The 17,227-nt window shown below is 43.3% G+C and overlaps 1 protein-coding gene across 1 annotated transcript; it reads right to left on the bottom strand.

The window, feature by feature from the left end:
- Positions 1-790: 790 nt before the first annotated feature.
- On the bottom strand, positions 791-16,779 carry CDADC1 (cytidine and dCMP deaminase domain containing 1). Its single transcript, XM_087758950.1, has 9 exons — positions 16,583-16,779; positions 13,306-13,400; positions 11,566-11,743; positions 10,156-10,734; positions 8,025-8,074; positions 6,775-6,944; positions 6,051-6,240; positions 5,336-5,396; positions 791-4,029 (listed from the first exon to the last, which is right to left on the bottom strand). Exons 1-9 carry the CDS (start codon positions 16,659-16,661, stop codon positions 3,956-3,958), a joined length of 1,476 nt encoding a protein of 491 aa, XP_087615076.1. The 5' UTR covers positions 16,662-16,779; the 3' UTR covers positions 791-3,955.
- Between the last annotated feature and the right edge of the window lie 448 nt (positions 16,780-17,227).

The raw sequence follows: 17,227 nt of genomic DNA, 5'->3' as shown, positions 1-17,227 counted from the left end.
TTCAAGAGCACTTCTGAAATGCATCTCCCATCTGTCCCTGCTTACTGCGTGTGGCTCTGTGACATGAGCCAGTCTTGAAGTGCATTGAGTGGATTCCTTTCAGATGAAGTTAAACAGGAAAATGAACTGTAGGAATAGCCCTGTTGCACTCCGCTGGCTAACAGGCCTTCAGCCCACATGCCCGGGCTGGAGCTGGTGGATGTAAAACCCCCGATGGGTCAGGCCTTCAGCATCGCCTGCTTCGTGCTACGGACTGGCTCGCCTTCAGCCACACCGCTGACCAGCCTAGCCCCGATGGCCACAGCAATCCCCCTCTGCGGCGACGACGAATCAAGACGCCTGCGTCTGTACAGGCGTACAAGCAATCCAGGGCAGCAAGGCAGGAAGCACGGCAGGGACCAATTTTACTGCTGGGCAGTCAAAGCTTCGCCCGCTTCCATCCTTTCCAACCAAGAAACAGGCTGTGGAGGTGGCAGCTGATGCAATGCTCCCTGAGGCAGTTCTTACTCTCCTGAGGAAGAGGGAATTAACACTCATTAACGCTCACAGGGCTGAGGGAGGGGATCCCAGCCCTTCCCCTGGGCTGGCAGGAGGCACAGTCTCATGTTGAGGCAAATTCTTCAGGCAGAGCAGAGGGAGGTGATGCCGCTCAGCAAGCCAGCTGGGACTGCACGAACAAGGACAGCACTGGGCTGGTAAAGGGTGTGAGCATTTCAAAACACTCTGTAATGTTTCTAATAACCCAAAGCACTTAAAAATACATTTCAGTACTTAGTGTCGGATTAATTTATTAGCAGAAAACATGTTTTGCTGTAAGGCAGACAACTAACAGAGAATTTATGTAATTCTCAGTCAAGAGGCCAAATTATTACTGATAGTTAATACCTGCAATTAAAATGACTGCTTTGAAATGAATGGAAGAGACCCAAAATGCATATGGAAATTTCATACAATATATAAAATATATAACTTTTACATTTCTTGATTTTAAATACATTGTTCTTTTTTATGTAAGAAACAAACATTCTAGAGTTCATTTGCAAAATAAGCACTGCAGATGTCCAGTCTTCCATGGCTCTCCCCAGTAAGCAGATGACATACGCAGCAGCGCTTGCAGAGTCCATGGGTTGAGAGAGAAACCCCATTCACATTGTTTCTCTTGTCCAGGATAAAGACCCTACTTTGTAATCCCAGCAAGAATTAAAAGGAGTTGAGTTACACTGATAATCAGAGCGTACAGAAACTTGTGAGCCTCTGGAGGAATCTGTAGAAATACGGCAAGACAGAAATAAAGCCAGACTTCCGAGCCTTCAGCCCTACAAGCAATTCCAAGTTTCATGGAAAGTTTTGTACAAAAATCCTCTTTTTAAAAACTGATAAAAAGTAAAGGTAAAATCTCAACTCCTCATGAAGTACAGGTTACCAGCAGCATTCGCTGCAGCGTGGTTATTATTTAATGTGTGCGATATTTGACTTGTATCTTGATTTACCTCTCCATGTACCCAGGCCACCTATGATGTTTCAGAGACTTCTCAATGTCAGTTGTTCCTATAAAGACACAGACTTCTTTACCGATTTTGATACCAGCTGACTGATCGGCATAAAACCTGAAGGGGCCTTCAATTCATCCCCCTTTTTTTCCCTGCTTCTACCTCAAGTAGAAGAGCATTGCCAATGCATTATGGAAACAAGGTTTCAGTGGGTGGGGTGGACTTTTTACTGTAATCTGGACAGTGTTCTTCTGATCTGTAGAAAAAGCCAGAAGTAATTATTCTAACAGAAGAAGTGGGAGGGGGGAAATATGCCAAAGTAAAATATTTATGATTTAAAAACAGATTATAATCTTGTTTATGAAACATCAACATTTGACTTTAACCTTATATGGAAGTTACAAACAATGAAAGTATATAATCCTTGATGAGAGGAAAAAACTGTCTTTCTGAGGTTTGCACCGCATCCAGACCAGTAACTTAATCCCCAGGCCCTGGACTCTGAATCTTGACGGGTGAGGCATAGAACTCTTGCAGCTGGATCTAGTGGTCTTAAATTCAGGACCCGGGTTCCTCCGCACTAGGTTACAAGACCTGGTGAAGAGGCAGTTCGGCTGTCTCCTCCTGAGCTATTGTGAAAAAGCACTCTTTTTGGGTGTGATGCAAAAATAGATTTCACCGTCCTTCTCTTAGTTGACAAACAGTGTCAGATTCTTCTCCTTCATTCACTACCTGGTCCTGGGAAATGAAGCTGTATGCACCCTGCTTAGCAAGACAGCAGTGGTGCAGGAGGTCAGCCAGCTGCCTGATGAGACTGCTGCTGCTAACGCTGCATGCACGGCACTCAACCAGCAGCCCTAGAGTAGCCTGCAGTCTAACCAGGCTCAGAGAAACAGCAGCTTCTCCAGCTCCAGTGAGAGTGAACTCTCACGGTGGTAAGAGGAGATGAGCATTCCCCAGTTCTGAAGCCCAGGTACTCAAGAATGAAGTTATGCTGTGAGTCATGGGGAATCACAGCTCCTTGCTGCAGCTCCAAGCATCAAGAACTGTACCTTAAGTTACAGGACCAGTAGCCAAACTGGGTGAGAACAGACTCCATATAATTAATGCCACGTTAAGGATGCTTTGCACACTATCCAGTAACAGCTTTGCCATCTAGTTCCAAAATTTTCCAAAGCCAAAAAGAAACAAACAGAACCTACAGCAGCATCTTAAGACATGATTCCCCTTCCAGGACTTTAAGGAGGGCAGCAAAGACAAGATGCACGGAAGAACAAGGAAAAGGCCATTTATATATCCTACCAGCAGCAGCAGAAAAAGGTTTAAGGTGTTCGCACTTGAGAGCTGAGCAGAGGAGTGAACAGAAAGTCTTGGAACGCCTGCTCAAACAAACAGCTAGAGGTCGTATTCAAAGCAGCAAACAGATGGGAGTAAGGAGAGTGACCTCTCAAAAACTGCTGGGTACAACTCGCTGTTCTGGTTACCCATTACCTACCCAGCAGCCCCTCAAAACTAGCAACAACATCAGACTGCGGTTTCACTGGCTGTTTTAAAGTCACCCTTGCTCCATGCGTAGTCATCCAAGAGACTGGCACCTGAAAAGATTTGGACTATTCCACTGGTTCCATCCTATCTAAGAAACAACAGGACATCTGGCACTTTATTAGCTTCTGTAGTCCTAGAAGCCTGTTAGTGAAGATTAACAAAACCTAAACACTAGCAATCTTCACATAGTATGTTGGGGCCAGTGAGATGCATACAGCCAAATTCTTTCAGGCCTGCATCCAGAAGCTGAGAAAAAGCAAAGCTACTCTTTGTCTACATTAATTCAGATGGGACACATTTGAGAGCGCACAGAGCAGCAATGCCAGTCCCACAAACAAAATAGCTCTGCTGCTGTGGTAGTTGGAAGAGGGTATGTATGAGACACAAGCTTATCTCGATCGCTTACCTAGCAACAATTGCCATCCCACTGGCTTTGTCTTCTTTATACAAGCAGGCTGAGAAGCAAGAGCCACTTGCAGGAATAATTGCTAGCGATTATTTATCTGCCATTTCCTAGAAGGTTCCCTTGACGATTGTACTGGAAGAACTAGGGCTTATTTCTGCATTCTGCTAGCCCGGAACTTAGAAATCCATTCCCTCAATCCATACACCAAGCAAAAAAGATACCATTTTATTATTATTATGATCTACCAGCAATAAACTTTCAGTATTTTTTTTAATATGTTAACAATGATTAGCCACCCAGTTACTTTCACAGAAAATATAAGCAGCATTTTTTCCCCAGAAACTTCTAAATTAAAAAGACCTTCAGGTAATTCTGTAAAACATTTAAGACATCATAAATAAACTTATTCTAAAAGTCACTTTCCAAACAATAAATAAAACTCTTCCTTATTTGAAAGTGCAAACAGGCTGCATTATAAAAAGTACAGAGCAAGACTGCAGAAGTGCTTAATGATTCAGTAGTGACCAAGACACAGTTTCTTGTTTTGGTGCTGTTGGTCATCTAGTGATTTTGTTTTCTGGACCCCATCTAAAGAAAAAAAAATACGTGTGAAACATTAATACAATAGGTAAGCATAGTCTGAATACTCAACACATATAGTCACACTGGAATAACACTGGGTGGGGGAGCTTATCTTCTTCCCCATATAGAGGAACATGCAGTGATCATCGCAAAAGAAACATAACTAAGGAAAAATAGCAACTTAAAATGGTTCAGTGTTGAAAATGCAAGCATACCATCTTGAAGAAAACACCGTTAGAAAAATGAGCCCTGTTAAGTGTTGTCAAACAAAGTACCCCAGGATGAATCTTTCTCCAGCTGGGTCTAAAAACCAGTAGCAGAGAGAGGGACAAACAAGCCCTAACATTTTGCAGTGATTACTAATGCAGTAAACACTACTCTGAGCCCTTCCCTCCCCGCTTTCCCCACAACTCATAAGGAAATCGCTAAAGGAGACTTCCCCACTAATCTACCTCGCTACATGTTAGGAATTAGCTTGTAGTACGCGGCTATTCATGTGCTACAAAAACCACCTTCAGTCTTTTTTATGCTCTTAGCATGGTGCTCAATGCTTTCAATAACTGCCAACTCCCTGTCTTTACGCTCCATATCTTCATGCTTAAGGCAAAAAAAATATTTAGCTTCTTTTTCCACATTGTTTTCCCCGCTGGATGAGAAACATTTTAAGGACTGGTAGCTGATAGTAGATGCCAATGGTGGGTCCCTTTTGTAGCACAAAACAGTTTCAACATAAGACTCATCTAAACTCTGCTTCCAGAAGATGACAGCTCCCTTCCTACAGGGGTGCCAGTCGACAAGGATTTTGTGGCCTTTGTATTATATATGTGTATATATACACACAAAAGTAAATGTTGATTGAAAAGTAGTGGCATAGATTCTACTTCATAGAAGAAGCACTGAAATGTTCCACAGAACATGTTTAAATGACTTTGAGGAGTCCAATTTCTCTTGAAAAAGAATGGCACTCTTTATAGAACACAATATAAAAAGTCTTTATAGAACAGAATTTAAAACATTATAAAGTAGTCTGAAATGACTATGTGCAAAACAGCATATTGTCGACTTTGATAATAGCATTACTAGATTTTGTAATGTGTGCGCCAATGCCAAGCATCTGTTAAAACAAGCTTGGTTTTGACTTACCATTAGTTCATCTATTCAAAAAAGCTCAGAGAAGTTTTCATAGCAAAATTTAACTAATCAAAATCAGTTTAATTAAGACTAATCAATCCCAGACGGATTCAGGTTTGTTTAAAACTTGATCTCACTTACTGACTTCAGTCATAAAATGAATTAATGAAAAAATACTTACTTTCCCTGGCTGTGGGGTCATGGAATTCAGGGGCATTACTGTGCAATGGATTTAGTTGCCACTGGTAAAAGAAGAAAAAGTTTACTTATTCCAGAAGACAGAAGAAACAGCAAAGGGAGAAAGAAAAGTACCCTACAGTCCTTCATTGTAAGGCATGACTAGGGGTGAAGCGGGAAATCAAGGGCTCCCCCTCCAGCACACACTTGCTTTGAGGATAAAAAGCTATTAAGGGATGCGTGGCCATTTACTCCCCTGAGAAGGGGAAACGAGCCTGCTCAAACCGACAGTGCTGCAGTTTGTCATGGTGAGCACCCTGAGTGCAGGTGCACTTGGCCACCTTCAAAACCCACCACAGCTCTTTCAGGAGCTCTGGAAGGGCCTACAAAATCACAGTGATCTCCCACATCAGCTGCCGTGCCACGACAGGGAGGCTTGGAGAGAACTTGAGAGTGTGAAGAGACCACCTCCAACAACAGCAATGAGTTGGAGGGAAATCTGCAGGGCAATTACAGAAAACAGGCACGCTTGGCCCCACCGTCTGGCATATGGCACAGCACTTCTCCCCAGAGTCGTGACACAGCGCCTCTCGGTTCCACTCGCTTGACTAAACAGCACAAAAAAACACTCCTCTATGCTGGCTGCAGATGACTCCTCACTCCACCCTCTCCCCAACGCTGCCCAGAGTTTTTAGAATATAGTACATTTAGACACTTACTGTAAATTTGCTTACACCCTCAAGTTCACCAAACTTCATATAGGATATGTCTGCTTTCTTTTTTCCAGCATCAACATCTCCTGCATAGATCTGCTTGATACCGGCCCCTTTGATTAAAGGGACGCATTCGTCACATGGACATTTCGTCACAAATATCATGCTTCTCTCATCTGGCTTTATTTCTCGACACCTACAAGCAGTGAGAAAACAGGATTTCAGAGTTTACATCTTGATAGTTTTGAATGGTGACAAACTTGATACCTCACAAGAGCAAGCAAAGAAGTGTTGTGTTATCTACTTTCAGAAGCAACTTACTCCTAATCAAGTGCACAAGTACATAACAGTATCTGGTTTGGTTTTACTATCTGTGAACAAAACACCCATCCCACCTCTCCACACATATCATTGTCAGAAGCCTCAACAATTGCCATGCTTCCATACTTCAGGTTATAGCGTGGTCCTAGCGGGAAGCAGAGGCAGCAGCTTGTACCTGAAGGATAGCTGCCATGCATTGGAGTGAATATCCTTTAAAAAACAAGTTTGGTTAAGAAGTCTCAAGAAACCCCAGGAGCTGACTGGGACCATGCACATCCAAATTTTGCATCATAGGCATAAACAAGACCGTGATTGCAATCCACACTTCATCAGAGTGACATCACACATTTGTCATGGAATTGTTTCTGAACCATCTCATTCTTTTCTGTGGTAAAAATAAACCCATTACCTGAATGTCAAGGCGTTCTGCTCCGCATGTATAATGTATCTGAACTTTCTGATTTCACGATCTTTTTGTTTATCATCCATGTTTGGAAAATCGGCATATTCAGACCCAACAGGAAAGGCATTGTAACCACAGCCCACAAAATACATTGCTCCTGTTCCATCACAGCTTCTCTGCAACAGTAAGCAAAGCATCAAATTTGGAGACATTTAAACCAAGTACTAAGTCAAAGTGGTGTGCAACGTATACCTTCACATGATCGGTTCATGCCAAGTTACAGCAGTTAAAAGAGAACTCAGCTCTTGCTCCATGTCTGTATGGAGCTTTTCCACTAAGCTCCAGTGGAGCCGCACGGGCAAACTGTAGCACTGCAGACAACACACTGCACCAGGCTTTAGAGGCTTTCCTTTTAGCAAGTAATACTGATAGCAGGAACAAAAATTCTGAAGGATTTAGTCCTTAAGCCTTTCTGCAACGTACAGAATTAAAGACAGCTGGAGTTAGTGTCTGCTGTGCCAGAGACCGTGTCTCACCTTTTTCTCAACAGACCCAGTGACCAGTGGGCTGACCAAGTAGCAATTGGCGATTGAAATCAGAACAAGAAGCAAAACAGCAGTAAGCAGCTGATGACTGAAGCGCTAAAAACAAATGAAGAGTATGTTGCAGCTGCATGAAGAATGGGGCTTCCTGGGATTGGTAACATGCACAATCAGAGACATAAAGAACTAAAAATTTTATGTTTGGGTGGGAAAAAGCACAGTAAAAATATTTTTAGAAAAATATCACTTTGATGCAAAAAGAAATGCGCTAAGCCAGTACAGCATTTCAACTGAAACAAAAATCCTCAAGAGATTGTCAGGCTGTGATTGCACTGAGACCTCTCCAAAATAGAGCCACAGAGAGGAACCATGCAGAGTAGGCACATGCTGCCTGGTCAGCAGCTGCGGCAAAACTTTGCAGCCAGGACACCTGGAATAACTGACAACGACTGGGGAAGCAAGCACACGGAAAAGCTAGGCAGAGACACTGTGGTAGTTACTAAACTCATTTATACTTCCCCTTCATCTTGACAGCATAACAATGAACCAGTCATTAACTTAGCTACTAAAAAATGACAGGTGCAAGCTTTCTATAGCACTGTGTGTGTGCATGAAAAACACACGTGTATAAACTTCAAGCAAAGTAACAAGCTCAAAGCAGATACAAGCGTATGAATTGTGAGTGCAAGAAAAAGTAACTTTGTCAGTACTTACTGATTTTTCTTCTGCCCAAATAATAGCTCCAACTCCCGTTTTATGATCCTCTAAAATACACAACATTTTAGCAGTGAATAACAAATAAAGCACTTCTGAGTTACCTATACATTAACATATGACATCCTAGGGTAAGGAATAACATTCGTTGTTGCTTCGTGGACAGAAGATAAGAAATGCAGAAAGATGAAGAGCTTCAAAGTCATATGAGTCTAGTCCAAAAGCTGGGTGTGCTTTTAACTGCAAGGCCAGCCATTCTAATGCTACATACATTTGTTCACAAATGCTAAGAAGCCATCAATACATATATCAGATAAGAAAATGTGTGCCAAGAATATACGTGGACAGGTTCGCTGATGTGAGATGGCAAACTGGTAAAAACCTTCTCATTGTTTACTACTTAATTTAGTGATTTAATTTCTGCCATTCCTTAAGTTTGTGGTTCTGTGGTCTGAATTCCTATCAAAATCAGCTGTATTTTATACCTAATTCAGAGACACAATGTTAAAAAGTGGATTTTGGGGGGTATTTCCTATCACCACCACAGGAAAACTGGAACAGAACTTTCATTATGTGACTTGGAAGATTTTTATGGAACTTGGAAATCTTCCCCAGTAGCTATTGATGAGAGTCTTGACCAGTTAAAACAGAGCATATCAATGAGAAAAAAATGTTTCAGGCTTCCAGTGAGTAATATCGTAGAAGAGGCTGTTTCAATTAACCATTTCCATCATCCTTAGTATCACAACCATATATAATCACTCAAAGAGGGTCTTTGCTGCCAAAGATAGGTTTTATGAGGGCTGACTTTATTTATTTTCTGCATATTTATCAGTCACTGATGTATATTAAGCCAGCATAGAAGACATCCTATGATCTTGCTTCCCTTATATCCATCTATATAATAATGTAAAGCTGCTAAATATCTGTGTGTGTGCTGTTATTTATTTTAATTTCATTACAGCACAAGAGTGGAACGAGTTTGCTCAAAAACTAGACCTGAGTCCAGGCTGAACAGTGCAGATGATAAAACTGAATTTTGCTACCCCAAGAATGAGTACTCAGGCTTGGTCATTCTATCTTGCTCTGTACAACAGTAATTGTACAAAAAACTCACAACTGGTTCCATGAAATTTCTGAATTACTTCTAAAAACGCAATCCCCTCTGCAACTTGTGGTGACCAAATTTGCAGAGGGTACCCGGAAAAAAAAACCCAACTAAACCCACAAAACCAACCCAAAAAGGGAAAGGTTCTAAACTATGAAGATTCACCTTTACAAATAACGAAGTCTGAATAAGTCAAAAGGCACATTCAGCACCTGACTTGATAGGTTGGTTTTCTCATTGCGTGTTGGGGGATTAGTTTTGTTTTAAGCTTTTAATAAGTACTATTTATTTGTTTACAAGGGTTTTAAAAAAAGCAAATATCCTATCTAGATCAAAAAACCATCACTAAGGAGTAACACCAAGTTTTAAGTCTTCATATTGTGTTCTCTGGAAGAACTTACCAGTTTACTGCATTGCTACCCAGACAGAACAAAGTAGCTGTGTCAAAAGATAGTCAATAACTACCCTTCCCCCCTGAAAGCCTGTACATCAAAACTCTTAGCATCCTTGCAAAGAAAACCCCCATCAGATATATAATCACTTTCACTAATAAGACTGGAACTAGGAAACTTAATATAACTGTACTTAATGCCCTACTGGAAGGATATTATTTCACTGCTCTTTTCTGAAGAAGCGTACAGAATATGCTTAAAATATTGGCACTTATTTGATAACAGATACATCTTGTGAAACCTCCGTAAAAAAGAGCCTCAGAGCAGCTTGAAGAATTTAAATGTCACTGTATTCTATTTTCAGATAGTGTTGGACATGTTGTCAGGGCAGGCTTTGCTAGCACTGTATGTGAAATACCCACCCTGATATTCTCTTGGAAAGCTCAGTGCTTTCACGCACAATACTATGTACCCCTGTGGAGCTTTTACTGCTACTGCTGCTCCTGTTTCACAGATGTAGGAACAGAATTCAGCAGCTTGCTCAAGGAAGTAGTTGGAAGAAGTAAGACTGAAACCAGGAACTCGCTCTACTCATGAGATCCATTCTTCCTCCACTACTGTAACAACTCACCTGTCCGGTATGCAAGCAGCCTGGCTTGTATCATGCAGTGCCTTGCAATTTCTTGGGGCAAACCCTGATGGTCTGTTTCATTTGTTCGCCGGGATTCAATGTTGTAAAATCCAAAGCATTCAAAGACAGGGACACTGGCAGCCACTGTTGCCAAGACCAAGACAAGATCTTTCATATTTTGCCTAAGGTTGCTGAAGTATGGATTTTCACAGAGGTTCTCCAGTCCCATTGTCATCAGTATTTGCTTGTGCGTTTCCTCATTTGCAATTAGGAATAAACTTTCATACTCTTTTATTCTCTCTTGTCTACATGCAGTATAAAAGTCAGTATTCGAGTTAGGCTGAGATTTTGCTATTTTTTGAATAAAATCAAACTTGGTGGAAGTTTCTTCAACAAATTGCACCATATAGCACACCAAGGGCTGAAGCAACACACACACACGAGCACGACTATTTGACTTCAGTCTTTCTACTGCTTTGGCATCTAGCTTTGCATCATCAGTAGTCATGGGATTGGAAGCCTCGGTCTGCAAGCTGATTTCAGGATCTGCAGGCCAGTAAGAAATCCTGTTCACCCCAGCTGGAAGAGAAGATAATGCAGTAAGAGGAACCATGCAAGCACAGTGGAACATAAACCTCATTTTCAACACATTATTGCCTAACCCTGTTTTTACTCAGGCCGTGAGTGCTGTTTCAGTGGCATCTGGACAACGAAATGCTAGCATATATGAGTATCAAGAGCTTATCAGACTTGATAATCAGACTATAAACAAAAATTGGAATTTCCTAAGTTTTAAGATCTTTGTGGCAGCCTAATTTTGAATCTTACCTACAACAGATACAGTAAGACCACACAAAAAAGTTAGCACTAACAGAAGTTGCTGTTGAGATTAAAAACCAATATTTGCAGAAGGGCTGTACCGGCAGATCCCATTTCAGGAAGTAAATAATCTGACTTGTCTTCATCTCACTTGGGAAGAGGAAAGCCGAAAGTACTCTCTGTGATTTCTGCATAAAAACCACCCTTCCTCTGGTGCCACTGACAAGAAATGAGAGGGCAAGGAAAAATGTAGCAATCTAGGCCTAGTCATCAGGCTCAGGGTTGCTCTGGCAAAGTGCAACAGGTATGTCAGAATCTCAGCAGTGCATCCCAACCAAGAGACAAGCACCACCAATAATAATAATTACACAGAGAAATAGGGTCTCAGTAGCAAACCCTGGTTTCTTGATCATCAGCTCCAGGAAATGCACATTCAATACTGTTTTCAGCCTTGTGGAAAATATCAGTGCAGGCTACGAAAGTTAGGGATTGGCGTTCACAACTGGGACAGTCCAAAGAGAAAACAGGCTTTCTGATGCCACCAATCACAAGCATAACATTTACTCCTGCTCTACTACAGTCATTACTTACCATTTACAATCATTTTTAAACAAGTCGAACATGGTTTTCTGGAAAAATAAAGATCACAGTTTTTAAGTCTTGATCCATGTTTAATGAGTGCAATCTGGCCAGCATGCAAGTCTGTACTGGAACAATGAAGACCAATAATCTTCATGTTTTTCACCACAACTAGACCACTCTTCTTTACCTACAGAAAAATGCATTACTATTATTATTATTATTTTACTTTTTTTCAACACCAAGTCCATAGAGATGTTACAGCTCTTCCTTGGGTAACAGTAATCAGCCAGGATCAGAGCATATAGCTCTTCAGTACAAATTGTGATATGAATCATTAAACAATCTCTGTTACACTTCCTCTAAGCAGTACTTTTTTTTTTTTTGTTGGTTTCTACATGTGCCTGTTAATATCAGAGTACCATGCCCCTATCAAACTTCAAACAGGGACTTGTCACAAATTCCTGATTTTTCTGGTCATTGCTTTGCCTGTAACAAAACCCAGAAGCAGCATAGAAAATTCTGTCAATTATAGCTGAAAACCCATCTGAATCATCCAGCATCTGGAAAAACTCATGAATTTAATTTCTGTCTTAAGCTTGACCATCCTGGGAGCCAAGAGCTTCTCTAGCTTTATTTCTGTCTCTTCATTTATAGAAATGAATCCTGGTTCTAAAGAATCTTCCATGGAAAAAGCCTGCATACTACAGATGAGCTCTTACATACGGATTCCCACATATTGTGAGGAAACTGGATACAGGCTAGTTTGATGGAGCTGGTGAAACAGATCTCATTATGCAATCCAGCTGCTACCAAAACATTGTTGCCTTAGATCTGTAAATTATTCAGTTTCTTTGCGGTTACAGAAATGAGGCTGTACTAAAGCCCTACATATAAGCCAAGTGCCATTCCTAACTAAATTACTAAATTTGAAACTGTTTTTGAAGTCTGTATGGTGCTGCTCATCTATCCCTCTTTCTAATCTAGTCTGGGACATACCAAGCTCTGAAAATTAGGCCTAATTGTCACTCAAATTATTTTCCTATCTTTTCTTGTCCCGGCTGATACATGTGCTATGGATCTTAGCACGAGTATGCTCTGCACAAGGTAGTAATCATTATAAAGAGTAGAATAAGAACTCTGATCGCAAAAGGAAATGCCCTGTTCCAGGACACTCTGAAAATGCTCCTCTACTTTGAAGTGTAACTGGCAGCTATTTAGAAGACCCATTCTCAAGGACGGTTTCTTTTCATTGTCACTAAGGTAGTTATCTACAAGTTCTCTATCAGCAAACGTTTCAAGTAGTTCTGTGCACCTCCACTGTATAAGAGAACTCTTCTACAATCATGAACATTGACATTTTAAAGAATATCTCTACATCATCAACCACACTGATTTTAAAGTTATAATTAGTATATACTAAGAAGTGCACACTGTACACCGTGCCTCCTTTGTTATGCTCTTCAAAATACCCACCAGCATTTTTTACTGTCGCGGATATACCTTGCCTTTTTAAGTTTTTCAGAAATAGCGTGCTATTTAACCATTTTGCTATTTTTCTCCCACCAGTGGATTTTTTCCTACTTCTAAGAAATATCTGAAAAACGTTTATCAGACTTTTCTGCACCCCCCTCACCCCCCCTCCCCTGGCCTCGGACTATCTGTCAGGTAGAGCAGTTAGGTTAAATTCACTGCAGGACCTATTAGCATCTGTTCAGAAAGACCAATTAATGGTAAACGTAGACATTTTACCTGTGATTTTTTCTGTTGCTCAGCCGAGGGAAAGAGCTCCATCCAGAGACTGAACAAAGTAAAAAGATTGACCTTAGAAAGTCTTGGCATTTGACCTGTCATTAGAAGAGAAAAAAAGAAATATTTATTCCTTAGTATTTATAAAGAAACACCACATTGTCAAACAATATTTTCCAAGTCTTCTACACCACAGCTGCTACAGAAGCTGGTTCATCGACCACTTCTGCTATTAGAGCAGCTAAATCCACACTGTCCCCTTCAGGGCAGTAGTTGTCAACTCAGAACTCTCACATCTGGAAGCAGAGAGAAAGTGGTGAAACTTTCACTGAAATTCAGTGAGTTAATTTTACTCAGAGGCGAAGAGCAGAAATCACAGATCAGATCCCACATCACGTGCTCAAGTGATTCACAGATGCTTACAGAAATTTGAGACACAGCTTGTGATTCCGCTTCAGGCTCACCACAGAAGAGAGTAAAAGTATCTAGGCACACATCATGATCTTACACTGACACCTGCAGCAAGAGTGGATAAGCCATTGTGAAACCTTCTAGTGACATCAGTTCTGGAGAAACCTGCTTCTGGATTTTTACAGTTTGCTTAAATTTTGGTTAGCTTTTCACAAAAATTTAAACCTATTGTTCAGGCTGTCACTTCTGACTAAATAACCGAAGAGAGAGCGAAGAATCCCTTCTCAGACCACCACCTTGTGCTGTGTTGTGCTTCTACTCAAAATCTGGACGTTGTCCTGTGAGGGCCAGCGCTCAGCATTACTGAGTGTCCCACAGATGAAAAAGGAGGAAGTACTGCATTGCTCACTAATGCTTGCACAATTCCAGATGTAAAGCTGTCTTGCCTCACACTTGGCAAGGCGTTAATTAAGTCTTCGAAAAAGCTCCAGTCCCTATTCCAGGGGTGTTTACAGAGAGCTGTAATGAACACATATTCCTCTGAAGGTCTCACGTGTGCTGTCTGACAATAGTATTATTTCTGTTTTTTATCCCTTCCCGCAAATGTTAAAGTTTTTGCAAAGGAGGAAAAGGCAGAAGCAAGAATAGAATAGAGAAAAACATTTCTTTAAGTAGTTCCAGGAGTTTGGAAGAGATATAATCGGATACTAAGATTGCTTCGGTGGGGGAGAGGGTTAGTTTAATGACACGTCTGTGAATCCAAACAGTTAGGACAGCACATAAACATAGGCAATCCATGACTGGAATACCATTTTCAGACAGTATTTTAGCATCTTTTTTCACACAGAAGTGAGAGCATAATTCCTAGGGATTTTGGAAAGCAACTATAGACCTCTCAGCGGCACCATCTGATGCCACACTGTCCACTACTCCTTAGGCTGCCCAGCTATGCTACCTTACTGTGCCCGATCAGACACATGTGCTAGAAATGTACATGGCAAGTAGCACACGTGACGATTTGTTATCACTTGTACTAAAAACAAACTGTAAAAGTAAGTCTACAAGCCACATCTAAACAAGTAGAATTTGGTTTTTTTAAATGGGCATTTGAATTTGTTCTCATTGCAGCCCCTGTTCACTCCTGTTGTAGCACACACATGTACAGTTCCCAAATGGCAAGCTAAAATAAACAGTGCAATTGATACCAACTCACGTGTATACCATCTTGTTTTCTAAAATGGATTACTATTTGGCATATAGAGTAGATCTAAAACACAATACACCAGAAACAAGTGTGAATTACCGTCTGTTTTCTTGGACCTAGTCTGAGTGTGACCTGTCGAACACAGGGGAAACAAACTGAAAAAATTTACCGGTTCACAACGCTGTTGTGAATTGACATGAATGCATAATGAGAAGCAGGAGAATATTATGATGAGAAAGGAGAGACCTGTGGTCACAGTTATTGTATCTATGCATCCGCATCTTTACTCACTTACGTAGTTAAACGTTCCCTTAAGTTCAACAGAGTGAAGAGATTAAAGTGGCCTGGAAAAAAGGTAGAAGACGTCTTACAGAATTTAAAGCAACTACAGAAGATTGAGGAAGAAAAGGAATCAGGCTCTTTGCTACCGAGAGCAAAACCGTATACGAAAGGAGTGCTCTTTTCAGGTGCATCAAGTCCTCACAGCTTCCCTACTTCACACAAAGGTACAATTTTATTCCTCCTGGTCAGGGATCTTGCTCCAGTGAGGCAAAGCATGCTCCAGGGAAAGCACGCTGTGAAGGCCAGTGTTGAAAACCCTGATGCTCCTGCACCTGGAAAGAAAAAGGAGCAGGGCACTGCCCATCCGGACATGGCTCAGATACAGGATTATGGCACGGTTGCAACATAGGAGTCCCTAGTTCAAAGTCTGAAAGGCTTGTAAAAAGTCATCTTCCAAGTATGAAACCAAGACTGGGCTCTGACAGCACCAAGGAGGAGGAAATCCGTGACGTCACTCTCCTGCCTGGGAAAAGGAAACTAGAAACTATTTTCAGAGTTCATCTTCTCGGAAGCAGGATTTTCATAAAACTAGGATGAAACAAAACCCATTTACCCATCAAGGAGATCTGACAGCCCTGTCATGGTCCTCGGTCTGAGAGCTACATATACAGCCCACGGGGGATCTGTATGGACACACCACTCCCCTGGGACTGCAGCAACGGGATAGATAAAACCTATCAAAATCCGCTTCGTCTGGGCATCCCCAGCCTTATGAGAAAGTTGCTCTCTACTAAATTCGTACGTGGGCCCTGCTATGGGGGTTAGTAAGGACACCCCTCAGAAGGCAAGCATTTTTATGCACATTGCATTTTATACACGTTAAATACGCATGGTATGGAACTGGAAAAAGAACTCATTTTGACGGGGGGGGGGGGGAATGCAAAATGCAAGCATCTGTTATCAAAAGGCCTTACGAATAAGAGCGCAGGCAAGCAGGGGGCGGGGGGGTGGATACTTTATTGCATTATCGGTAACGGGCAGGAGCGCTCTGGGAAGTAGCGGCTGGGGAGGAGGAAGGCAGGAGCTCGCTGAGCAGCCCCGGGGAGGGGAAAGCCTTGCGAGCGCCCCGAGGAGAGGACAAACCGGGCGATTCCGGGCATTTCGTTAAATACCTCAAAGCACCCGGTGGGCGAGCAGAGACCCGCGAAAGGCCGGTCACCGCACACCCCCTCCCCTCCCCTCCCGCCTCCCTCCCCTCCCTGCCAGCCGTTACCGCCCGCTCCCCAGCGCGGCGGGGCCGCGGCTCCCTCCCAGCCGGGGCAGGCCCCGGCCCAGCGCCCCCGCCACCAGGCCCCCCCACGGCGGGCACGGGGCGGTGCTCACCGGCCATGCTGTCGGTCTGCGTGCTCGCCGCCCTCATCCGCGGCCCCCCCGCCGCCGCCGCTTCCTCTGAGCCGTGCATCGGTGCGGGTGCGGGTCCCGGTACGGGTGCGGTGCCGGTGCGGGTACCGGTACCGCCCGGTGTCACCCGCCCTCATGGCCGCCCCGCCCTCATGGCCGCCCCGCTCCTCCCTCAGGGCGTCGCCGCGGCGGGGGCGCTCGCATGGCAACCGCCGCTGACGGGCGGGCGCCTCGGCCAATAGGAAGCGGGAGTGGAGGAGGAGGGTGGGGCTTGTCGTGACCGGGCGGGCCGGCGGCTGAGGCGGGCCGGCGGCTGAGGCGGGCCGGCGGCTGGGGCGGGGCGGCGGCTGCCGGCGAGAGGCGGGCCCCGTCCTCCGTAGCGGGATTTTAACGCTGAAATGCACCCCGCCGCCTCGCTCTCCTTAGCGGCGTTTCACCCTTCTGGCAGCTGGGGGGCCTCGGCGGTGGCTGTCGCGCTGAACCCTGGAGCGTTGGCCCCCAGCACCGCGGGCCCTCAGCCCCGGCCTGGCCCTTGGTGGCCTGCCGGGTAAAATCCAAGCCCGCGGGCAAAAAAAGGATCCGAGGGACACCCTGGCCGCTCCCCAGCACAGAAGGTGCTTCTGCAGC

The sequence above is a fragment of the Nipponia nippon genome, unplaced genomic scaffold, assembly GCF_047370975.1.
Source record: "Nipponia nippon isolate SJK-2023a ecotype South Korea unplaced genomic scaffold, ASM4737097v1 scaffold_2, whole genome shotgun sequence".
NCBI classification, from domain to species: Eukaryota; Metazoa; Chordata; class Aves; order Pelecaniformes; family Threskiornithidae; genus Nipponia; species Nipponia nippon.
Note: the sequence above shows the minus strand (reverse complement) of the source record. Positions and strands in the feature narration are given on the sequence as shown.

Bases quoted from the DNA above. Each gene is read 5' to 3' on its own strand.
- CDADC1 (XM_087758950.1), bottom strand. From the start codon at position 16,661: ATGCACGGCTCAGAGGAAGCGGCGGCGGCGGGGGGGCCGCGGATGAGG. The intron at 10,735-11,565 runs GTAAGTAATGAC...CTTCTCTTCCAG, and splicing joins TTTAAAAATGATTGTAAATG to CTGGGGTGAACAGGATTTCT. The intron at 6,241-6,774 runs GTAATGGGTTTA...CACTGCTTGTAG, and splicing joins CAGAACGCCTTGACATTCAG to GTGTCGAGAAATAAAGCCAG.